A 26,071-nucleotide genomic window follows, 5' to 3' on the forward strand; every position below is an offset into this window, starting at 1 on the left:
GGAGTGTGCATCTAGCACAGGCAAGAGGGCTGCATTAGCTTCACACTCTTCAAAACAATAGTTCAGGGAATAAAACTACACATCTGCATTGTAGGCCTCCTTTTATTTCCAAAGCAGCACTGCTGTTCCAGAAACACTTCATGCCAAAGCTGAGGATTTAGCTCCATGTGGAATTCTGCCGCAGCAAATGGGCTAAATATCCTAAATAATTCAATTAATATTTTTACAGTGTTGCAGATATACTGGGAACAGCAGGCATGACCCTCAAGTTTATTTAAAACAAAAACAAAAAAATGGCTAAAATAATTTGATATTGAAAGTATTTCCTATTAGAAAGCTCCCAGGTGAGAGCTGGGAGGTAGTGTGAGACTTTTAAAAGAGGCCTCTGTGTTTTCTTTGTTCTTTCTCTGTTCTTGTTTTCATTTCAATTAGTTTCTTTAATCTTACTGTATTATGAAAAAGATTTGATAAATTCTTTTCTAAGTATTTCCTATTAGATGGAAATGGTTAGAGATTAAAGGGCAGCTTCCAGATCTGATTAAAAAGCAGTTCCGGAGTCTCTTGTTTTGTGTCTTGAGGCCCCAAGCCAGCCCCCCATGAAATAACTACACACGGACACAGAATTAAGGTTGATGGGTAACATTAAGGCCACAATTTTATTGATTGCAAATTAAATGTGAGTGGTATTGGCAGAGGCATTGGCTGAAGACTATAACGGACTACTGCCCCAGTTGACAGAGCCTATGTAGCTAAACCCATTGGGGCAGCAACATCAGGGTTTTGCCCGACAGAAGCTTACTGCGATTTTCCCGTGATCCCGGCATGGCCCTAGCCCATCAAGCGGACTTTGGACGAGATCCGGGACCCCCAGATTCCTTTAATGGAATACCTTTTGATCATTGAGGGTTGATGCCCACACCTCCCCTTCACACACAAAATTAAGCCAATGCCTAACCACCAAAGCTGGAAAGTTGCAACGATTGCTAAGGGGGTAGGCAAAAAACCAAGTGGCCAGGGCCCATTTGCAAAATGGATAATAATTCCTACCCAGCCCCTGTCCTAAGACAGGCGACTCACACATAGTGCAAAGCAAGGCTGAGAACCTACACTAAGGGCAGAAGGGCGGGTTCAGCAGCACCAATCAAGTGCCTAGGGCACTCTTGCGCTGATGCTTATATAATTCCTTAACCCCACCCCCACCCCTTCTTGATTGGCTGTGACCCGTGATGCCTATTTAGAGAAATGAAACGTAGACCTAGAAATGAAACCTACCATAGATTCCGGCGTATAAGACGACTTTTTAACCCCGGAAAAGAGGTTAAAAGTCAGGGGTCGTCTTATACGCCGAGTATGGGTGGCACGGAGCGGAGCCCACACCCCGCGGCGGCAGTGGCTCCGAAACAGCGACAGCGGTGGGCTCCGCTCTGTGTCAGGAGAAAGCCCCCCGGCGCAGAGCCCGTCCCACACTCTGCTTTGGAAGCAGCAACAGGGGCAGCAGCCTCCGCTCCACGCTGGGCGGCTTTCTCCCAGTGCAGAGCTGCCCAGCGTATTAGGCGACTGGGCTTACAAGACGAACCCCCAAATTGCAGCTGCCATATTAGACACCCAGTCGCCTAATACGCCGGAATCTATGATACTTCATCAGGGGTGTGTCCAGGGGCCCAGTCGCAAGAAGGACCGCCTTCTGAGGACGATCCCATTTCCAGCAGTGCTGTACTTACCAAATAAATAAATAAATAAATAAATGGAGGCCTGCACTTCAGGTGTGTTGTACCTTGAAGCATGTGAAGCAGAGATCTTGTGCAGCCCCCCTTGTAATTATCCAAAATCTAGAGGAGTCATATTTTCTGCAACCTTTTTTTTTTGTAATAATACTGTCTTTGTGACTTTGAACTTTATATTTAATTTTAAATCTGGTGGGGTTTGATAGCTAGGACTGCAACTTAGATCGTGACATCTTAATGGGATAATCGTATGGATTTAAGCTGAACTATCCGTTAAGACTGCGTGAATTCGTATAGGGATGAAAACAGTATTTCTGAAGCAAGAAGCATACTTACTTTGTTGCTGTTGTTTATAATGCATACATATATCACAGCAGACCTCATCTTAGAGAAAGGGAGCAATGTCTCTTTTAAAATGGCGCTTGCCACCTACAATTTTTATGAACATTGGTATTAAAAATACAACCCCTTTATTAAAAATATATACCCTATCCGATTAATTGTGGTTCCCTTCGGTCTAATAAAAGTTTTTTTTAATAAATTAATCAAAGTGAGTAATAGATTAAATATTGCAGCCCTGGTGTGCACCAAATGTTTCTTAAGTAGCTCATAATGGTATCTTTGTGACAATGATATGCTCACATATTCCGTTTTGTAATTAGTAAAATACATTTCCCTTTGCCCTAGTGTTCCAGCTTGTTCAATTTTCAGTTCTGCTGCTTTCCAGTTCTTTTAACATATTAAACCCTTAATTTTATGCACAGTTAAATTACCAGGAGTGCGGACTTATATCGACCCACACACCTACGAAGACCCAAATCAAGCTGTCCATGAGTTTGCCAAGGAAATAGAAGCCTCGTGTATATCAATTGAAAGAGTTATTGGAGCCGGTAAGATTACCAATATCACCATTTACCCTTCACTCACACTATTGCTGTAACACCAGGACTCCGTTTTTGCATTGCACGACCAGGCAGTGACCACCCCTGCCCCCAGGCACCACCAGAAAGGAATAATGACTGGTGACCACATCTTATGGAATTAAAATTTGGCAACAACTTTATTAAACTTCCGAATGTGGGAAGACCTTCGCTTAGGCCTTGGGCATGTACCCCCCCCCCCAGTCCTCCATCCGGGGGGAACTGGGGCACATCAGGGTAAATGGGATATGGGAGTGTTCTGCGAGACGTAAGTGTAGCAGGCAGCCTAGCCCATATCCCCGCATGCAGGGTCGTTCACTGACACCCTTTCAGTGTATGGCCAGCGACACCCATATATATAACCCCTTTAAGAGGGAGAACCTGGAATCGCCGCCACTGGGGGGGTGAGTCGCCACTTCACACCCTCCCCCTATAGTAGGGTTACCAGATGTCCCCGTTTCCCAGGGACAGTCCCTGGATTTGCGAATAAGTCCCCAGACAAATTTCATCCCCGGAATGTCCCCGGATTTCATCTAATGTCCCCGGGATATGCAGCAGCGGCAGTCTCAGCAGCCTGGAGCAGTTGGCTCTGGCTGGCTTTAGGAGCTGTTCGGAAGTCCCCATAAGATGGTGGTGCAGGGGCTCTAAGATGCAGCTTCCGGGCTGTCTCCACCTTCCCTGACTCCAGCAACTAAGCTGTGGAGGGAGGCTTCACACTGCCTATCAGAGCTTGCATGCAAGCAGGAGGGGGCAGGGATCTCTCAGTTAGGCAATGGGAATCCTCCCTTCCCAGCTGAGGGAGGGATGCCCACCCCCTCCTGCTTGCACGCAAGTAAGAATGGGATTGGGGCTGCTCTGATGGGAAGGGAGGTATCGCGCTGCCTGAGAGATCCCTGCCCCCTCCTGCTTGCACACAAGTAGGAGTTGGGATGGAGCTGCTTCTCAACGTGTAGCATTTATTTTATTTTATTTTATTTTATTTTATTTTATTTTATTTTATTTTATTTTATTTTATTTTATTTTATTTTATTTTATTTTATTTTAGAGTCCCCAGATTCATTGAAAAGAATCTGGTGACCGTACCCTATAGGCAAGAAAAGACTAACGGATTCCACCCAAGGCCCTAAAATGCCAAAGTTGTCAAGTCAAGTTAGTTTTATTACGGCAAAAGCCAGCGACACAGAACACCACAAGATCAAACAAAAGGAAATCAACAACAGCATCAAAAAAAAAAAAAAAAAACACACACAAGGGAACTTCGCAGTGTGCCATTCAACAAAAGAGATTTACGCTTCCTGATTGCTAATGTGCAAAATTTGGCCACCTCATATGATATTGAGCTTGAGGAATCTTCCAGAAGGTATTTTTACAATGCCAAAGTTGTGACAAATTGCTATGGGGAAGGCAAAAACCTGCCAATGCAGGGAAATTTCTTCCCGGTCCTTCAACAGAAACCAGTGAAAGACCATAGCAGCACCCGCTAAACAGGAAGAAAAAAGGTTAACCTGAAACATTAAACAAAGGGAGGGTTGGGTGGCTGAAGTTCCTGAGTTGACTGCCTGGCTGCTGCTGGCTCCTCCCTCTATTTATGGGACTGGCCCCACCCCCCAGCAGTGTAGGTTGACAAACTGAGGCTGGACGTGAACCTCCAAAGAATAACACTGAGAGGCAGGCCAGCTCATACAACTGGTAAGTTCCCTGGGGTCCGAAGCGCCACGCGCAATCCCGCAAAGGGCACCCACAGTGCAAACTGTGAGTGCTCGTTATTATTTTCAATGCACATGTCCTTTGATTTAAAACGATGCAAAAGGTAACCTTGATGCAGCCATGTGTGAACATTAGGACTCCTTTTTTGCTTTTAATAAATATGGGTATGTTCTAGCATGCATTGATAAGCTGTAAGGAGGAAAATCAGGATAAACCGCCCACATGCGGCAGCTTGGGCAAAGTCCGGTAATAAGAAAAGCAAGCAAACGGGCACACAGTGGGTCACCAATGCATTGGCTCTGCTACAGGAACAAGAGCAGGGAATGTGGAATCTCAAAATCTTGAGGGTGGCCCAGATGGAGAAAGACTCTCCTCCCTGAAAGAGAGGGGAGTGGTTGTGGGCGGGAGCCTGAACACCGCTCCTAGCAGGGGGCGTTGCCCCCTGCCTCCAGCTCACCTGGCTGGCGCTCACGCCCCCCCCCCGGTGGCCGTCCAACCAGGTGCCATGGGGGGGCGTGTCCAGCAGCCTTTATGCTGCAGTGCCAGCCTTTCCCCGGCCTCATTTCTCTTTGTCGTCCTGTGCGAGTCACCCACCCTCCACTCCCTGGTAGGAGTTTTTCCATTTGGCATTAGGCTTTTTGGTTTTTTCGCCTACCTCGTAGCAATCGTCACAACTTTTTGGTGGTATTGGTGGGTAGGTTAGGCATTGGAATAATGTGTTGTGGTGTGTCGAAGTGCTAGGTGTGGCCATCACCTATGCCTTCAATTTTTAGGGGTATTCCGTTAAAGGAATCTGGCGGTCGCGTATTCTGTCCGATGCCTGCTTGGCGGGAGGCCATGGCATGACCCTCGGTGACATCAGGGGTGAGCCTATAGTTGGATTAGCATCAACAGGTGATGAACCCCTGGTGAATAAACCCACTTGTTTCGCGATCCAATGCCTAAGCCAATACCTTTTCATTGCTGTAATCAATAAAGTTGTGGCCTTTTCTAGCCCATTAACCTTATATCACGTGTCCCTGTGTCTTCATTGTACTTCGCGGGGGTCGGGTCCTCGAACCACAAAATGCCTTATGCATATCCCTATGCATTCCAGTGGACTTGCGCAGGAAAACTGACCACCAGATGATGCCTATTTATACTGCTCTTGGGGTGTATGGGGTGTTAGGGGAGGGGTAGTACCTCTGGTTTGGGGGGGGGGACATATCATACTCCTTCTGGGGTAGTTTGTCCACCTTTGGTCCCCTCAGCTCTCACCAGTGGCTCTTTAAAAGTTGTCAGCATGCAATGGCGGCCACACCCCAGGAACATCTTCAACTGACTTCAACCAGGTGAGGGCAACCTATGGGTTTCAAACCCTCAGTGAGTTAAGGCAAAGCAGGCTGTGGCAGATTGACCAGTAGTGTGCCCAGTAGTCAAGAAGGCAGTTTCTGCACATGCTGTAGTGAGAATCACATTTCTATCTTGGTAACTAGAAGGAAAAGTGAGTAGGTTAGAGGCAGGGAGGAGAGTTTGGTGGCAGGCAAAATGGGAAGGTGATAAAAGGGGGGTACTCCCATTGGGTCAGTTTGAAATCTCATCTGAAGAAGAATGCCTAAGTGAGATAGGGATTGCCAACTTTCAAAGCTTGCATTTCCAAGCATGGAAGTTGTCAAGATGCTATCAGTGGCTCCTGGCTAGTTGCCCAGGATAGTATAAAGACAAGGAAAAGCTTCTTACCATCCTTTTTTTATTTCAATCCTTACAGAGAGAGGCTATAGAACCCAGCATCTTGGATAATGGTGTCGTCCCGAGTGAATCTCCACCCTCTGTCTCTCCCACTTCCGTATTCGTCATCATCATCACCTCCTCTAGGGGTGCTGCTACGTGCCCTCTGTCTTTGAGTTCTTTGCTGTCCTACTTTTAAGGCATGCCAGGTTCTGGGAAACGGAGAGTCTGGGATGCTTTCTAATGACAATGTGTCAGCCAGCTGTTCTGGCTCTCCCTTGATTTCCCAACTTTTCCACTCATCTGCCTCTGAGCCGGTACCTCCCTCAAACCCCTGCTATAAATCTATATTGTCTTCCTCTTCCTCCTCTCTGGAAGGGTCAGGCTGTGGAGGCGGTCTCCACCATTCCTCCTCTGCCCAGTTCCTGACAGAAGTATGAGTTGCACTGGCATCCCTATAAAAATGCAGCCTGAAAGTTTAGGCTCAAGTAATTGAGATGTATGTGGCTGAGAGGAAGAATGATCTCCATCACATGTGTTCACATGAATTGGTCGTACTGGGTTAACTAACCTCTTCATTGGTTATGCATTGTGTGATCCTCACACAAGAATGGTCAGACAATAACCGGGAATACTAACTTGGGGTTTGTTTTGTTCACAGGTGAATTTGGTGAAGTATGTAGTGGGCGATTGAAACCACCCGGAAAGCGTGAGCTACCAGTAGCCATTAAAACCTTGAAAGTGGGCTACACAGAGAAGCAGAGGCGAGATTTCCTGGGCGAAGCCAGTATCATGGGGCAATTTGACCATCCCAATATAATTCACCTAGAAGGCGTCGTCACAAAGAGTATGTACCTGCTGCTAATGAGTTATAATTTGCTTATAAATGTCTTCTTGGCCTCGGTCCAGTATACCTGAAGGAGCGTCTCCACCCCCACCATTCTGCCCGGATGCTGAGGTCCAGCGCCGAGGGCCTTCTGGCGGTTCCCTCATTGCGAGAAGCAAAGCTACAGGGAACCAGGCAGAGGGCCTTCTCGGTAGTGGCGCCCACCCTGTGGAATGCCCTTCCAGCAGATGTCAAAGTGATAAACAACTACCTGACATTCAGAAGACATCTTAAGGCAGCCCTGTTCAGGGAAGTTTTTAACGTGTGATATTTTACTGTATTTTTGGTTTTTATGGAAGCCGCCCAGAGTGGCTGGGGAGGCCCAGCCAGATGGGCGGGGTATAAATAAATTATTATTATTATTATTATTATTATTATTATTATTATTATTATTATTTGCTATTCAAGCCACTATCTTGGTGGCCTCAATGTGCCTACCTGTGGAATCTGTTGGGGACGCCGCCAGAGCTATTAAACCATTCGCATGGTCCCCTTGAGCACTTTTCTGAACCCCATTAACGCCAACACAAATCTGTGAGACAAAAACTAGCCAAACAAGGATGGAACGCATCAAGACACAATTCATTCTTTGTCCTTCCCTTCTTCTGCTCTGGCAGAGGCCGTGATCCAGAGGCGGAGATTTTGCATGTTGTTCCCTTTTCCAAAGAGCACCTCCGTCCCTTAACAACTAAAAGTAAAATAGGAAGCTATAAGAAACAGAGTGCCACCCAAAATGGCCGTGCATTGTTGGGTCTCTCACCTTTACCACAATGCAGAATTTCCCCAGTGTTTCGATACTATTATGCAAGACTCTTCCTTTGCCCAGCAAGCAATGATGCGCAGTGGTGGTGTCTGGTGGGTGCAGAGCTGTCAAGGCACAAGTTGAATTGTACAAAACATTACCAGGGGCTGCGCACAGTGTTGTTGCTTTCAGCAGCAGGCTGTGTGTTCCGTGCAACATGCCATTTCGCCATCACGTGTCCCATTTTATAACACAGCCTTGTCGATTCCGCCACCAGACCTTCATAAGGATGCCAAGGTCACTGGTTCAGAAAGCCTGCCACTTGCTTTTAATTTTTCTCGTTGAAGCGCCTACTCATTTGTGTCCTTAGTTTTATGTTCCGTAATGCGATGCTAATTTATTCAGCAATTACTCTCAACCTGCAGCACACAGATAATGAAGCATAAGGTCAAAGAAATATGATTTCCTTGTGATTGAAACAGAGGCAGGGAGCCAGAAGCAGCACTCCTAGGGGGTGGTGTCATGATGAGGGTGGCATCCTTTTCATAATGCTGCCTTTAAGGGCCCAAGATAAGGGAGCTGCGCTGTACGACTCGCCTGTGATCTGCTATTAAAACCGGGCGCATCATAAATGCCACTGCAGTCTGCAGAGATTTTATGATAAATGAGGAGAAGGCAGAGCCCTTCCCTTAAATTGCTCATTTGTGATGCCTGAGCACATCAACTTGAAGCAAACCCGTTCCGGTGCAAGGAAGCGCCATGGACTAACATTTTCCCACACTTGCCTATAAAACTACCTTTCCAGGATGGGAAATGTGGGCAACACTGATTGGCTTTAGCTTCTTGGGGATAAGATCTCCACTTAAAAGGCTTGTTGGGAAATTGGAGTCACAAAGAATACAGTCAAACCTCAGTTCCCAAACGCCCCAAACCTGGAAGCAAGTGTGCCAGTTTTCGAACGTTTTTCAGAAGCCGAACGTCCGACGCAGCTTCCAATTGAGTGCAGGACATTAACTTATGGTCTCTGTGTGTGGTTTGGGAGCTGCGTGGTCAGGGAAAAAACAATGCTGTCCAGGGTTGTAAAGACTGCGGAGAGAATAATTGGGTGCCCTCTTCCCGCCTTGGATCAAATCTATGCTTCCAGGTGCCATAAGAAAGCTGCAGAGATAGCGCAGGATAGTGCACACCCCAGAAATGATTTCTTTCAGCTTCTGCCTTCTGGAAGAAGGTACAGGGTTATAAAGACTAGGACTAGCTGCCTGAGAAACAGTTTCTACCCTAATGCGATTTTGGTTTTAAACGCATTGTAATGAGTCTGTGTGGGAGTATATTGTATTTAAAAATGGGGTATCAAAGTTTTTAGGGGGCTAACCAGGTTGGGATAGCTGGGATAGCAGGGTTGTTGGGTTTTGAATGTCTTATGTAGATTTTTCAATTTCGTTGTTCTGTATGGGACAATGACAATAAAGATTATTGCATTATGTTGTATCGTATCGTAAGCTGAATGCGCTTCCGGAATAGATTATGTTTGACAATTGAGGTTTGACTATAGAAACTATACCTGTCCTCTATGTTCAGGGAGGTCCAAAGCGTAGGTATTGCCACACTACAATCATCATCATCATCATCATCTGGCTGGGTTTTCCCAGCTACTACAGCGCAGTTCCTACATGATACGGACAGACCTACTGATGAGTTGATGCCCACCTCGGACCCTCACCGGCAGAACATAGTGACCAATTCAGTTTATAAAGGGAGAGGCAATTCTTTTATTCATAAGGAACAATCCCCTTGTGTCCTTAGGCAGCCACTCTCTCATCCCAGCTTTTTCTCCAGGGTAACTGTGGGAATAAAATGGGGGAGGAGAGATGTTTGGCTCCTTGAAGAAAGGACAGGATACGAATGCTCATTTAAAACCTTTTGAAAAGAATCAGCAATTACTTTTCGTCTGCACTTTTGTCTGCTAGGTAATGAAAATTGATTTAAGGAGAAAGCTGTATGTGTTCTACCAGCATTTCATTGAATTTATAAGGTCAGGAGCAAGTCACGCTCATTATTGCTGTGTCACTCGAGCATTTACGTATAAAAACGGAGTGTAGGCTATATATAATTACCTTTAAAACAACTTGGTCATGAAATTAGTCTAATGGGGTTGGGAAAACATTGCTACTGTTGTCAACAATCAGGTAATAAAAATCTTTATTGTGTGTTACCGTGATTGAGCATCTTAACTTTTTTTTATACTTGAGGTGATTCACGCAAATGTATTCATGGATTTGCCAGTGATACATATATTCAGCATTACAGAAGGGAATTTGCAAACAGGGTGGGGGGGATTAGCTGAGTTCCTAATGTGCAATGCTAGTGTACAACCAGGTGCAAATATGTACCAGTACTGAGGTGTCGATCTGAGCCTCCCTGAATTTTCGGACATAACTGTAGATGAAGACATGCACCCCCGTTCATCATGCATAGCACAGAAGGAGGGCTGTGTACAGACTATGTCTTTAAAGCACATTTGCTTGAATTTAACTTGTCTTCATAGTTCACTTCGTCTGTTTCAATAGTGCTAAGTTGTTTATAATCAAGCATCCTGCTTAACATTCATACAATTTACAATATTTTTGCAAGTAAATCTTAAATTTTTTCCAGTCTTCTTCTACCGTCTCCTCTCCCAGGTCTCGGATTCTGCCAGTCATCTCGGCCAGTTCCATATAGTCTATCAGTTGCATCTGCCATTCTTCCAGTGTGGGTAGATCTTGGGTTTTCCAATGCTTAGCGACAAGTATCCTTGCTGCTGTTGTTGCATACATAAAAAATGTTCTGTCCTTCTTTAGCACCCCTTGGCCGACAATACCCAAGAGGAAGGCCTCTGGTTTCTTAGGGAAGGTATACTTAAATACCTTTTTCAGCTCATTATATATCATTTCCCAGAAAGCCTTCACTCTAGGGCAAGTCCACCAAAGGTGAAAGAACGTTCCTTCATTTTCCTTACATTTCCAATATTTGTTATCAGACAAGTGGTATATTTTTGCGAGTTTGACTGGGGTCATGTACCATCTATATATCATTTTCATTACATTTTCTTTCAAAGCATTACATGCAGTGAAGTTCAGCCCAGTAGTCCACAACCTTTCCCAGTCCTCAAACATAATATTATACCCAATGTCCTGTGCCCACTTTATCATAGCCGATTTAACCGTTTCCTCTTGTGTGTTCCATTTTAACAGCAAGTTATACATTCTTGAAAGTACCTTAGTCTTAGGCTCTAACAATTCCGTTTCTAACTTCGATTTTTCCACCTGGAATCCTAGCTTTTTATCGAGTTTGAAAACTTCTTTAATCTGAGCGTAATGTAACCAGTCTCGGACTTTGTCTTTCATTTTCTCCTGACTCTGCAATTTCCAATTGTCCCCATCTTTTTCTAATATTTCCCAATACTTTGGCCATTTGGCCTCCATATTGAGCCTTTTCTGGGTCTTAGCTTCCAATGGTGAAAGCCACCTTGGAGTTTTATTTTCCAATAAGTCTTTATATTTTGTCCAGACATTAAACACTGCTTTTCTGACAATATGATTCTTGAAAGCCTTATGAATCTTAACCTTGTCATACCATAAATATGCATGCCAACCAAACACATTGTCAAAACCTTCCAAATCTAATACATCAGTGTCCTCGAGAAGCAGCCAGTCTTTTAACCAGCAGAAAGCTGCTGATTCATAATACAGCCTTAAGTCTGGCAGGGCAAAGCCCCCTCTTTCTTTCGCATCAGTTAGTATCTTAAACTTAATTCTGGGCTTTTTGCCCTGCCAGACAAATTTGGAAATGTCTCTCTGCCACTTCCGGAAGCACTCTGTTTTGTCCACAATCTGTAATGTTTGAAACAAAAACAGCATTTTTGGCAATACATTCATCTTTACAGCAGCGATTCGGCCTAACAAGGAAAGTTTCAGTCTTGTCCAACTTTCTAAGTCTCTCTTAATTTCTGACCAGCATTTCTCATAATTGTCCTTAAATAGACTCAGATTTTTTGCTGTTATGTTTACCCCTAGGTATTTTACTTTTTTAACCACATTTAACTCTGTCTCTTTCTGAAACCGTTCTGACTCTGTAACTGTCAAATTTTTTCCCAGTACCTTAGTTTTCTGCTTGTTTAATTTAAATCCCGCCACCCGACCAAACTCTTGAATCAGTTGTAATACTTTTTTCGTACTAGATTCTGGCTTCTGTAGAGTCAAAACTAGGTCATCTGCAAACGCTTTAAGTTTATATTGTTTCTCTCCGACCTGAATTCCTTCAACCAACCGGTCCCCTCTAATCATGTTCAAGAGCACCTCCAGGACCGAAATAAATAGCAATGGGGAAATAGGACAGCCTTGTCGTGTTCCTTTTTCAATTTTGAACTCTTCTGTAATCACATTGTTAACTATCAGTTTAGCCTTTTGTTCTGAATAAATTGCGTCTATCCCATTTTCGAAACCCCGTCCCACTCCCATCCCTTCTAAATTTTTCTTCATAAATTTCCAAGAAATATTATCAAAGGCCTTCTCTGCATCTATGAAAATTAACACTGCTTTTGTATTGATATTTGTTTGCAAGAGTTCCAAAATATCAATAATGTTCAAGTTAAATTCAAGAAATTTAGATAATTATTAGGCTAAGTTTAATGTTTTAAGGAGTGAAATAAACGTATCTAAAATTTAAGATATAACATTGGAAAATTAGATAGTAAAGATGGAGATAAGGTGATAAATTGCTGGTTTAATTTTTATAATTTGGAACGCAGGAGCGGGAGATGTGAGGAAGTCCAAAGGAGATAAGAAAATATGTTATGATATGTAATATTTTTGCTTGCTTTTTTATATTGTAATCAAAAAACCCTTAATAAATATTATTTAAAAAAAGAAACTCCAAAAAAAAAAAGCACATTTGAAGCACCTTATACCCACTCAAAGAATTATGGGCCTTATAGTTTGTTGAATTGTAACTTTGTGGGGTGTAAACTACATACCCAGAATTCATTGGGGGGGAGAACATGATTTGAATGTTTTGTAAAGGTACAATAAATACACAGCCTAGAGTTTGGTTGGCATCTCTGTGAGGAAAAGTAAATCTCCAGCTTACACAAACATACACTGCTTGAGTATGGCGGGGGGACAGACGGACCTCAAAGCTTATTTTAAAGCTATGTTTTATTATTACATTTTTGTATTGCATTCGATGGCTATATATAAGGTGTACATTCTTTGTTTTTTCAGCTTGTAAATCGCTTTGAGTATTGTAAGATAGAAAGCCTGTATACAAATTAAAAGTGATGATGAGTGATGAAAGCGGTTTACAAAAAAGATCAGAGAATAAAATCAACAAAAATCTACAGCCATACTTTAAAACAGGCAAAAGTTAAAATACTGAAACAGATTAAATGATCTCCACTTTCTTAACCTCTTCTCTAAATAAGAACATTTTTAGCTGTTGCTGAAACGAGTACAGTGAAGATGCCTGCTTGATATCAATAGACAGGGAGTTTGAAAGTGTAGGCGCTGCCACACTAAACAATAGAGTTCTTAAAAATGTTTTGCCTCAGGTAGAGAGGAGGATGACACAGATACCCCATTCCTTCTCCTCTTTGGAGACCACTGGATTCTTCTCTGTCCCTGCAGTCACACATGTCTTCCTGTGGGTTCATAATTCAGCCAGGGTTGGTACCACTTTTATCTACCAGCTCTTCAATTAGCATGAAAGCAGCAGCTCTGAAAGGTGCACAGCTCCAAAAACCAACACTGGAGAGCTGCCACAATTGTGCAAGCTGGGGCAGTCCTTTTTTGTAGACCCCAATGTAGAGGTACTGAATTGTACAATCTCATCCTGGTGACAATTCACCGGGAGCTTAGCTACACCAGAGATAATTGCCTGTGAGAACATCTCCCTTTGCTGTATCGTAGATATGAACTTTGATCCCATTCATCTTGCTTGATAGCCTTCAGAGCACCTAGCGAAACATTCTCGGAGTGTTTGGCGTTTCCTACACCAAATGGCTTCTAGAGTACTTCTGTCCAAATGAGATATTCCTGAGCAGTGCTGGATTTACGAATAAGCTAAACAAGCTATAGCTTAGGGCCCCACTCTCTTTTTGTTGTTGTTGTTTAGTCGTTTAGTCGTGTCCGACTCTTCGTGACCCCATGGACCAGAGAACGCCAGGCACCTCTGTCCTCCACTGCCTCCCGCAGTTTGGTCACTCTCTTGGGGGCTCGCAATAAATTTAAGGGGGGGGGGACTGGATGTACATTTCCAAAATATAAGATAAAAAAACCTACCTACAGCAACAGTGTTTTGTGTTGTGTAGGCTCCAATGATGTAAGTAATGGGCCCTGCCAGCTCCCTAAAATATCACTGGTTTGCTCATTTCTATATAGAGAGTGCCTACATTTTGCATGTGCAAATGGTTTTTGATACCTATTAGGTCCATAAATTACCATATAGCATATATTCAACAGAAAAAAAACAGCCACAATTTGTTGTTGACAAAGGACAGGTGGACATATAAAGGACCCCATTACCTTCAGGAGCTTAGGGCCTCATCAAACCTAAATCCGGCCCAGTTCCTGAGATCAGTCTGTAGAAGAAGCTGCAAAATAAGGCAGAGTCTTCAGCTAGGGTCTGTGTTGTTTACCAGCAAATTCTGACTTGGCACTTCCCACGGCTCAGAGAACAGTGTGTTGCATTTGAGAAACGTCTTTGTTTGTATTTAAACACGCTGCCTGTAACTTTCATTGGATCGCCATGTAGTACTTTGTTGTACATGTTGTACTTTGAGATGAAAAAGTAAAGGTCCTTGCCAATTTTCCCACCCTACTTAATTATGGTGAATTGCATACTCTCCCAGGTGCAGCTTTTATAAGGATTTTGTCTCTTCATATTTAAGCATCTAATTTACATTGAAAGCTCACTAAATCACTAGTTTTCAGCAGCGTGAATAAAGGTGGATTCCACGATTGAAAATGGCCACATAAATTCTTTGAGAATAACCCTTGATCATGAGAACAAACCTTGGCTATACCTCAGGGTTAGCAAGCTCAGGGTTAACCACAAGCAGGGTTAACCACAAGCTCAGATCTAGACGGCACACTAACTGAGCTAAAACTTTGCTTAGTTTGCACAGCATGTGAATCAGCAAAGTGACTATAACTATAATGATTCCAGGGCTGGATCAAAGAAGCATTTCAATTTAAAGCGTTGTAAATTTAAACAGGGGAAAACAGGTAGGGGAAAACAGAGCTCCACTTCGCCATCTGGTGGCATGATGTTATATGGAACATACAACACATATAAATCGCTTTTTCTTTACCAGTCTAGATGAGTTCCAGGAGTGCACATGTTCACACAATCCCAGTATGCCTTGGTTTGCTCATTTTGTCATAATATATATAGTGACAGTCCAAAGTTGAAAACTTACTGACTTGTTAGCGAAAATGCACAATTTGCTGTAGAGTGTTCCATGACTTATAACTGAAAGGGTTTTGTTCTTCTTCATCTAGGTAAGCCAGTCATGATTGTAACTGAATACATGGAAAATGGATCTTTGGATACATTTTTAAAGGTAAGACTTAAAATGTGTATCAGCATCAAATCACCCCCATGCCGCTTTAAGACAGTACAGTGGTACCTCAGGTTACATTCGCTTCAGGTTACAGACTCCGCTAACCCAGAAATAGTGCTTCAGGTTAAGAACTTTGCTTCAGAATGAGAACAGAAATTGTGCTCCGGTGGCGCAGTGGCAGCAGAAGGCCCCGTTAGCTAAAGTGGTGCTTCAGGTTAAGAACAGTTTTAGGTTAAGAACAGACCTCCGGAACGAATCAAGTACTTAACCAGAGGTACCACTGTACTTGTGCTTTGAAGAAAAATAATAATGATTTCCTTTTAGAAACAATCCTTGGCAGGATGTTGTTGTTTTTGTTTTTAATTCAGTTTATATACCAACCTTTATCTAAAGATCCCAAGGTGGTGTACAACATTAAGAATGTAATTTACACAGCATAATAATAAAAACATAATACACCACATAATAATTAAATGTAATCATCTTCAACAAATAAATAAACTTCTATACACCAGAGCCTATTTTATCCTTCGCAAGAAACTGGAGAGAAATTCACTGTGAAGAATATATTCTGGCATGCTTTTTGGATGTTGCTATTCTTGCTCGTATCTTTTCATTCCAATATTTGCTCCCAAAATATTTTGGTGGCATTAAATGTTGGTTGCTTGTTCCACACTTGCACATTTTACACGTGAAAAGTCTATTCTTCTTTACTGGTGGGGTGGGAGAGATAATTTTCAAATGCAAAATGTTGGTTAGCCTTCTTTCAAGCTTTGATGATTATGGTCATTCTTACTGGTGAAGCCTTTGTAAGGTTTCCATTTGCCATTTGCCTCTTGCTATAGAAGGTCTTTCGTCACTTTAGGATTGTTTGCGTGGCGATTTCCCGCCTCCCCCCATGGAAATAAAGACACGAGACACAAGAATTCAAGTTAATGGGTCAAATTAGGCCACAACGTTATTGATTACAGGAATTGAGCGGTATTGGCTTAGGCATTGGTCCTACAACTAACCGGTTTCAACCGGTGAGGGTTAACCACCAATAGGGGGAGTCCTGCTGAGGCACGTCGGCTAGGAGCTCCCCCTAGAGTTACAGCTTGGGGGGTGCCGAGGGCCCACACCTCCCTAGGCTCAGGACGAGGCCACGCCCCCGGAATACTTTACCAGACTACCCTTAGTTTTGGGGAAGGTGATGGCGCTTCCTTCCCCCCCATCATCTGCATAACAATAGATCAATACCATACCAATGCCCAACTGGCAATACCGCGGAGTTGTGACGGATTGCTACGAGGGAGGCGAAAACCAAGTGGCTGGAGCCAATCTGCCAAATGGAAAAATTCCTACCAGGCCCCTTGACGGCGACGGACCGGAGTCCATAGCATCGTCAGAGAGCCTTTACTAATGGGTGGGCGGGATGGGAAAACCTGGCTGAAGCTGCGTGGCAGAGAGGAAGAGCCTCGGCCGTGCCAGATCTAAATGCAGCTAGGCCACGCCCCTCGGCCCGGCCAATTGGCTGGGCCGCGAATGACGCATCCGAGGATTCCCCGGGTCATCGCAGGGCTGAGGGCAGCCCCGCGAGGGTGGGGTGGGCGTGGAGCCCCCAATCCCACCTCCTCCCTAGCTCGGAAGTGGCTTTGTAAGGAAAGGGGGGCAGTGCATCAGAAACCTCAAAACCGCACAGGTCAAAGTTTTTTGTGCTTGGGCTGTGTACTTCAGACATTGCTGATTCCTAAGGGAAGTCAATGGGTGAGCTGCATGAGGGTCATAACAAGAAAGGGATGTGGGTGGTGCTGTGGTCTATACCACTGAGCCTCTTGCGCTTGCTGATCAGAAGGTCGGCGGTTCGAATCCCCACAATAGGGTGAGCTCCCGTTGCTCTGTGCCAGCTTCTTCCAACCTAGCAGTTCGAAAGCACACCAGTGCAAGTAGATAAATAGGTACCGCTGTGGCAGGAAGGTAAATGGCGTTTCTGCGTGCTCTGGTTTCTGTCATGGTGTCCCATTGTGCCAGAAGCGGTTCAGTCATGCTGGCCATGTGACTCCCTTGGCCTGAAAGCAAGATGAGCGCTGCAACCCTATAGTTGCCTTTGACTGGACTTTACCATCCAGGGATCCTTTAACTTTTTCACCTTGCAATACAAGCAGCTCTTGCACTCCTGTAAATGACTATGCATGGCACCAGAACTGCCTTGATAGCCCCTTTGTTGTAAAAGGTACGGGGGGTGGGATTCAAAACTCTTGGTTTTCCCAGACCTCTCGGCCGTTTTTTATACCATTGACCAGGACATCCTCCTGGACCACCTAAGGGAGCAGGACGTTGGGGGCTGTGCATTGCAGCTGTTCCTCTGAGGGCAGTTTCAATCTCGTGTGGAGACGTTGGGGACTGTCACCAGGAGGTTTGGTGCATGAGGACACCAGTGTGCTGTTGACGCACAACTCATATCTCTCTGTGCCATCTGAATTAAGAGAGGCAGTGCAGGTGGTAAACTGGTGTTCGGTGGTGGTGTCAGGCTGAATGTGGTCCCACAGGTTGAAACTGAATCCACGACTGAAGGTGGTGGTTCGATGACTGGGCGGTTCTCAGATCTGGGTGTTGGTGGGCATCCTGTTCTAAACAGGGTTGCATTTCCCTTGAATTAAATGGTGGTGTAGCCACTTGAAGCCCACAGCTGCCAGGACTGCCTGTGTCCAGCTCAGGCTCCTTCACCAAGTGCAATGCACTAGTCATAGCTGTCAACGTTTCCCGTTTTTTAAGGGAACGTTAAATACAGCATGTTTAGACTTGCTTTTTACCCATGGGTAGGCAAACTAAGATCTGGGGACCGGATCCAGCTCAATCGCCTTCTAAATCCGGCCCGTGGACAGTCCGGGAATCAGTGTGTTTTTACATGAGTAGAATGTGTCCTTTTATCTAAAATGCATCTCTGGGTTATTTGTGGGGCCTGCCTGGTGTTTTTACTTGAGTAGAATGTGTGATTTTATTTAAAGTGCATCTTTGGGTTATTTGTGGGACATAGGAATGCGTTTTTTTTCTTTTTTCTTTCAAAATATAGTCCAGCCCCCCACAAGGTCTGAGGGACAGTGGACCGGCCCCCTGCTGAAAAAGTTTGCTGACGCCTGCTTTTTACTTATTCTTTAAATTGACATTTTTTAATTTCAGTATTTATACTCTGCTTTTCCATCCAAAATGATGCCCAAAGTGGCTAACAGTGACATATAAACACACACACACACACACACACACACACACACACACAAAGTTTGAAAAAATGACCTAACAATAAAAAAATGCTTCACTACCCTATAAATAAAAAATTGATTCAGTATCTAATGAGAGAAATAACACTTTAGTTTACAAATGGTCTAACATTTGTTACTGTTTTTTTTTATCAACATTCAGCGTCTCTTTTCAGGGTGGTTTAAAGATCCAATAATAAAATTTATTTTTCTAAGATCAGTTATAAAAAAACCTGTTTCTCTACATATAATATTTCTTTTAAAGAAGTATTTTATTGCTGCTTTATTATGTGTTATATTTTATTGCATTTTGTTGCTGCTGTTGGTGACTTTGGGTGCCGTGTGCTGGAAGACTGGGGGTACAAATTTAGGAAATAATTTGAAAAAAATCTTTTCTTTTTTAGAAGATTTAGATGCAGGGATTCAGCCAATTACTTGATGTTCTCATTCTGTTATTTTTACAGAAGAATGACGGACAGTTCACTGTAATTCAGTTAGTTGGTATGCTGAGAGGGATCGCATCTGGAATGAAATACTTGTCTGACATGGGCTATGTACACAGAGACTTGGCAGCCAGGAATATCCTCATCAACAGTAACTTAGTGTGCAAAGTATCTGACTTTGGACTTTCCAGAATTCTTGAAGATGACCCAGAAGCTGCCTACACAACAAGGGTAAGTTTCTAGCCAGCAGCAGCAATGAACCGCCTGCCAAGCTATGAAAAATGGATGGGAAAATGCTAGAGTCTGGGTGGGGGAAGATTATTTGGAGAATGTCCTGAATGGGTTTAGCTAAACTATGCAACCTTTAGAAGACATCTGAAGTATGTTGTTGTGGTTGAGTTGTTTAGTCGTGTCCGACTCTTCGTGACCCCATGGACCAGAGCACGCCAGGCACTCCTGTCTTCCACTGCCTCCCGCAGTTTAGTCAAACTCATGCTGGTAGCTTCGAGAACACTGTCCAGCCATCTCGTCCTCTGTCATCCCCTTCTCCTTGTGCCCTTCATCTTTTCCAGCATCAGGGTCTTTTCCAGGGAGTCTTCTCTTCTCATGAGGTGGCCAAAGTATTGGACTCAGCTTCAGGATCTGTCCTTCCAGTGAGCACTCAGGGCTGATTTCCTTAAGAATGGACATGTTTGATCATCTTGCAGTCCATGGGACTCTCAAGAGTCTCCTCCAGCACCATAATTCAAAAGCATCAATTCTTCGGCAATCAGCCTTCTTTATGGTCCAGCTCTCACTTCCGTACATCACTACTGGGAAAACCATAGGTTTAACTATACGGACCTTTGTTGGCAAGGTCTGAAGTATAGGAAGTTTTTAATGTTTGATGTTTCGTTTTCATATATGTTGGAAGCTGCCCCAAGTGGCTGGGGCAACCCAATCTATCTATTTGATCAGGAATAGGCAAACTCGGCCCTCCAGATGTTTAGGAACTACAATTCCCCTCATCCCTGACCACTGGTCCTTTTAGCTAGGGATCATGGGAGTTGTAGTCCCAAAACATCTGGAGGGCCGAGTTTGCCTATGCCTGTATTTGATGATGCCACAATGCTTTGCCTGATGTTGTCGTGTTGCTGAATGTCGGTAAATAAAACCCCAAACAATCAAGCAAAGACAATCACATGTTAAATTTTCCTGCTTTTAACATACAATACATATTCCAGAGTCTGAACTCCAGCTGCCTAGCAAGGAGTAATTGAATCAAGCACCAGTATGTCTGTTTCAGAGTGCGAACATGTAGACGGATCATTTTGGGCTTGACCTTTGCCTCCCTCCCGTTTTCCTTACCAATTTGAATTCAGCGCTAGTCTGTCATTAACATCCCAAACCTCAGGATTTGCTTGATGTGCAGCCATGACCTGAAGATTGTCAGGTGGTGTTTCTGGTACCCTGGAGTCAGCTTCTCTGGAGTCCACGCTGTGCTGACGGCTTGCTTGCTTGCTTGCTTGGATTTCTCCCCCACTAGCTACCATGACCTAATTGAGATGTGAATTCTATACATGTCCTGGTGTTCAAATGAAATTTAAACAAGCCTTCAGGACAGGCAATTAGTAGTCAGCCAGCAAGGCACATATAGACTGAGATAATGTGGAAAGAGGCTTTCATGCTCTCAAAACAGATTTACATTAGCAATTCTACATCACTTTCCCACCCCATTCAAGCCAGAAAATGGTCTCCCTTGGCACTCTGAAAACAAAACAAAACCAACAGCCGCATTTTCTCAATCTGGTTTTTTTTTTTTTTTTTTTTTTTTTTTTTTGCCTTCGTAGGGAGGGAAAATCCCAATCCGGTGGACAGCTCCAGAAGCCATCGCCTTCCGCAAATTCACTTCTGCCAGCGATGTCTGGAGCTATGGGATTGTGATGTGGGAAGTGGTGTCTTATGGGGAGAGACCTTACTGGGAGATGACCAACCAAGACGTAAGTATTTCAGTTGCCCTTCCTGTCAGAAAGCTCTTTAGCTGCCAAAGCGGGACGCCGCATGCATTCATGATTCCCAACACGTTTTGCTGTTGCTGATAAGTATCTGAAAGCAGGCGGCAGGTCTGGAAATGTTACCGTTGAATCCAGGAGTAGGCAGGAAGGTCGGGAGAGAAGCAGTAACTGAATGGGCACACGGAATGGGTTTCTATTCGTGCTTCTAGGTGATTTCTGTGCATGCGTTATTTCTGCATGTACTTCTGAACGGTGAATGTGATATACAATTTAACCCACTTGTTTGCCTGCTAAGACCAGGCTGCAAGCCCAGTCAAGACCTGAAGGAGACTGCACCATGAATTTGCACCATGAAGGATCTGCACCATGAATTTGTCACAGAGTCAAGGCCATTTGACGCCCTCCCCACAGTGGCGCCGGCTTAAGTCAGGCTTCGGGAAGGAGGCGCAAGGTTCTTGCAGGGTCCTATTTTTTTTTTACAATAATATTTTATTAAGTTTTAAGAATAACAACAAACAGAAGAAAGAAAAAACACAAGAAAAATATAAAAACACAAAAATACAAAATTACAAAATACAAAAATACAAACAAAAAGATTCCTTCCAGTAGCACCTTAAAGACCAACTAAGTTAGTTCTTGGTATGAGCTTTCGTGTGCATGCACACTGTGTATCTGAAGAAGTGTGCATGCACACGAAAGCTCATACCAAGAACTGACTTAGTTGGTCTTTAAGGTGCTACTGGATGATAAGTGACTTTGTTTCAACACCTACTTCCCTCTTAAAAAAAAAAAAAACATGATCTGCTTTTTGCCCCTGGGCAATTCAGCTCCAGGGACCACGCATTCGCTCCAGAAGACATTTCCCTTTACTTTTTAGGAAGAAAAAAGTGTGTCTTATGGAGCAGAAAATACGGTAAATGGTGGCTAGACTTAGCTGCCCAGTACTGCTGTGCCAAAGTTCAACTGTTCAGTATGGCTGAGCTCTGAGTTGCACAAACACACACACACACAAAACACACACACACACACACACACACACACACACACACACACACATGGATATGCATTATGGAAGCTCTCCTATTCCCCTTTTTGGGTAAGAGTAGCGGGAACATGATGCCAGTATTCAGGGAGGCAGGCATAGCTATGGAAATCAAAGGGAAGATTTCACACCTCCCTGGCTAGCCAGCCAAGCAGCAGCTGTTTTACAAAAACCTGGGGAAATGCTCTCAGTCTCTCTTTGCAGCCCCTTTCATTGTCAGCCCTTTCTTTCAGTAGCGCAAACACACTTTATTGCAAAGTGAAACAACAAAGCCGAAACAGGTTCTCTTGGCAGAAACATTGTCATCCCATGAATAGGCCTTAATTCAGCATCCATCAGTATTATTTTTTAAGGATGAAGGGCTGTCATGGGATAAATGCATTTTTATTACTCAATTCAGAAACACTGACAGGCTCACACAGCTTAATCCTTGAGGGCCATGCATATTGCTAACCAGTGAGATTCCTCTGGGAAAAGAGAGGAGGCTGTGTGGTCTGTTTGGTAGTGTTTGAGCAGCCCTTTGCCCATGAATGAGTATTAGGGAAGTGTGCATTTTCCCTTTTTGACGTGCTTCAATCCCCCTTTTGTACTCCCAATCTGGGCAAGGGAGATTAAATGCAGATAGCAAGCAGTGTGGGTTGTACCACACACACACACACACAGAGAGAGAGAGAGAGAGAGAGAGAGAGAGAGAGAGAGAGAGAGAGACTCAATAAATGCTAACAAATGGGAAGGGAACTCTAATACGCATTAACAATTGCCATGCAGAGATCCAAGTTCAGTAGTCAGGGGTGTCAACAGGATTCCCTGGAACTGGTAAACACAATCTATTGGCAACAACTCCTTCTTAAACACATACAGCATGTGAATTTACCTCACAGGACTGTTGCAAAGATAAAAGGAGGGGAGGATAACACAACCTTCAGCTCCTGGGAGGGAAAGATACAAATATATAATGTCATTCATGGAAAGAAAAATAAGCATGGGCAAAGCCACAAAAGCCTTTGATTTGATTGATTCCAAGCTCTGCTTAATAACCTCCAGCGAAGGAGAGTCCACAACCTTCCGATGGAGTCTGTTCCACTGTCATACAACTCTTAGGGTCAGAAAGTTCTAGTTACAGGTAGGTAGCCGTGTTGGTCTGCCGTAGTTGAAACAAAATTTAAAAATTCCTTTCAGTAGCACCTTAGAGACCGAGTTTGTCATTGGTATGAGCTTTTGTGTGCATGCAGACTTCTTCAGATACAGAAGTCACCAGACCCTTATATATATGTATAATGAGATAAGAATCCAATATTCAGACCAGGTCTCTCTATGGTTTTAAGTTTGGTAATAAGTTGCAATTCAGCAACTTCTCTTTCCAGTCTATTTCTGAAATTCTTTTGTAATAAGACAGCTACTTTGAGATCTTGTATAGAATCTCCTGGGAGACTGAAGTGTTCTCCTACTGGTTTCTCTGTCTTGTGATTCCTGATGTCAGATTTATGTCCATTTATCCTTTGGTGTAGGGAATAGAGACACTGGATTCTTATGATAAAGCTATTTTTAGCCATCTCAACCTTTGCTTTTTCCTGTAAGACCAATTGCAGTTGTTAACAGTTAACAGTCGTCAACAGGTTTACCACACCTATCAGCCAATCACCCATTCCCACCACCCTTCTGAGTAATACCCCTCCCCACCCTCTCGCTATATATAAGGGTCTGGTGACTTCTGTTTCAGTGTATCTGAAGAAGTGTGTGTGCACACGAAAGCTCATACCAATAACAAACTCAGTTGGTCTCTAAGATGCTCCTGGAAGGAATAATTTGTTTGTTTGGTCAGAAAGTTCTTCCTGATGCTTAGTTGGCATCTCCTTTCTTGTAACTTGAAGTCATTAGTTCAGGTCCTATCCTCCAGAGCAGGAGAAAACAGCCTTGTTCCATTTTCGATGTTACATCCCTTCAGATATTTCAAGGTGGCTGTCATATCTCCTCTCCAGCTCCCTCAACCGTTCTTCATAAGGCTTGATTTCCAGGCCCTTGTTCATCTTGGCCACTCTCCCCTGCACATGTTCCAGCTTGCTGATACCCTTCTTAAGTTGTGGTGCCCAGAACTGGACACAGTGTTCCAGGTGTGATCTTTCCTCCCACCCCGCTTCACTGTTCAGGTTCTTCCAGATGAGTGTTTACTGTGGGCTCAGCGCGTGCAAGTTCTTCCTGGTATCCACACAATTTCATCAGTGTCAAAACGCCAGCCAATGTGCTTCTTCACATTTAATCTGGATCTACCATTTCCATGGAAAATCTGATAAACTCAAAAATCTGTTGCCAACAACTTGATTTCAATAAGTGAATGGCCAGAGCAAAATAGAAAACCCCCATCTGGAAGCATCCTTCCCCTTCTCAGAAGAATTCAACATCGTTCTGTGTTGAACATACCTTAGTAGTGTAAGTTGTGCCAGATGGAACATTCCTTCTTCTCCTCCCTCTGGTTGCCATTCTGGGGGTTCCCCCAACACACCCCCATGAGCCAAATTTAGGGGGCGTACCAGGGAAAGGGAGGAAATCTTGTTGCAGAAGTGGAAGACCTTGCTCAGGACCTTGACTGATGGGACTTGTACGTGCTGTGGTTTACATCCTGCTTTACTGAAAGGGCTCAGGAAAGGTTTTGTAGTGGGTGTCGCATGCTTCTAGGAGCCACAGGTGAGAACTGAGTGCAGGGTGGGGATCAAAGCTGGGCATTGTGCCCCAGATGGAGCACTACCCCAAACCCTAAACTAGGGGCTATTGATACATCTTGGGGCTATTGATACATCTTGACATAATGAATTCCATAAATGCTATGTGTTTATAATTCTTCCAGTAGGGAGTACAGACTGCTTCTGTACACAGTGATTAAATGTGAAAAGACATCTAAAAGTGATTGAGGACTAGGACTACTTACCAAGAACCCAGCACTTGTTTTACACATCTCAGAAGCCATTATGATCCTTTCTTGGCACGTAGTGTCAGCAAGACCATCTGGATTTGACAGACTATATTTTGTCGCAGAGATATTATGCCACAGAGACATTGTCATTGTGTGGTCATCAGAGGCAGATTGTTTGCTATTTGGTAGTCCTTGTTGTGGTCAAAACTAATTCCTGCTGGTCTTGTTGCTGGCTTCTCAGGGTTCCCCAATCCAAGGTCAAGGAAATGCAACACTCTTGCTACATTATGTTTCACATTTTTATCCCATCCTTCCTCCAAGAAGCGCAGAATGGCACATGTGAAGATAACCCAAATTATCTTTTTACTAATAGATTGTATTTTACTGATATGCCCATAGACCCATTGTAAAATATGACTGGAGTAAGAAATCTCATAATATGGAATGTTACACATAGCCTGAAACATAATACAAACAAGACATATACAATTTTGCATCCACGCCAAACTCACTCTGAGATCATTCATGCTTTTATTCTGGTTGCCAAATTGCCTTAACTTTTAAAAAGGGATACCCTTCTAGTAACATACTTGTCTTCTCCCCTCTTACAGAATTCTAAACCAAAAGCTTTAAAAATGTTTTAAAGGGGGACAGGTAAATCATGCTTAACTCCATTACAATATTCACAATGTGACGAAAGCTTTTCTGTTGATCAGTCTGCCATTGCTAGTATGAGAACCTTCCCCAACTACCACAATTATTTTCCAAATTTACAGTTTTCAGACCTGTGAAATTATCAGAAAACATTTCAGTGCTTTTTTTCCCAAAGACCTTGTTTGCCATCCTGGTTAAAACAATGAGCATTGAGGAAGGATGTTCTGGAATCTGTGTTGACCTCCCTTAGGTGATTAAAGCTGTCGAAGAAGGGTATCGCCTGCCAAGTCCCATGGACTGCCCAGCTGCTCTTTATCAACTTATGCTGGATTGCTGGCAGAAGGAAAGGAACAGTAGGCCCAAGTTTGATGAAATTGTATGCATATTGGACAAGCTCATCCGGAACCCTAGCAGCTTGAAAACGTTGGTGAATGCATCAAGCAGGTACACATACCAACCCCAAAAGTCATGCTGTGTCCTACTTCTGTCATGGTTTTCTAGGATTATCTCA

At 43.7% G+C, this 26,071-nt stretch overlaps 1 protein-coding gene and 1 long non-coding RNA gene across 10 annotated transcripts in view; one reads left to right on the forward strand and one right to left on the reverse strand.

Annotated features, from left to right (window-relative positions):
* The window catches only part of EPHA5 (EPH receptor A5), a 248,584-nt gene that overhangs the window by 205,938 nt on the left and 16,575 nt on the right, over positions 1 to 26,071 (forward strand). For all 9 annotated transcript variants that reach the window (XM_083709143.1, XM_083709144.1, XM_083709148.1 and 6 more), the window contains 6 exons: positions 2,489 to 2,614; positions 6,720 to 6,905; positions 15,222 to 15,283; positions 18,984 to 19,193; positions 20,792 to 20,941; positions 25,811 to 26,004. In XM_083709143.1, the coding sequence (XP_083565269.1) occupies positions 2,489 to 2,614; positions 6,720 to 6,905; positions 15,222 to 15,283; positions 18,984 to 19,193; positions 20,792 to 20,941; positions 25,811 to 26,004 (928 nt within the window). The remainder of the gene's footprint in view (positions 1 to 2,488; positions 2,615 to 6,719; positions 6,906 to 15,221; positions 15,284 to 18,983; positions 19,194 to 20,791; positions 20,942 to 25,810; positions 26,005 to 26,071) is intronic.
* Positions 624 to 26,071, reverse strand: part of LOC310830342 — an 84,728-nt gene continuing 59,280 nt past the window's right edge. Inside the window, exon 2 of the long non-coding RNA XR_014557604.1 lies at positions 624 to 798. This is a non-coding gene — a long non-coding RNA (uncharacterized lncRNA). The remainder of the gene's footprint in view (positions 799 to 26,071) is intronic.

This window comes from Podarcis gaigeae (genome assembly GCF_964106915.1).
Source record: "Podarcis gaigeae genome assembly, chromosome: 13".
NCBI lineage: Eukaryota > Metazoa > Chordata > Lepidosauria > Squamata > Lacertidae > Podarcis > Podarcis gaigeae.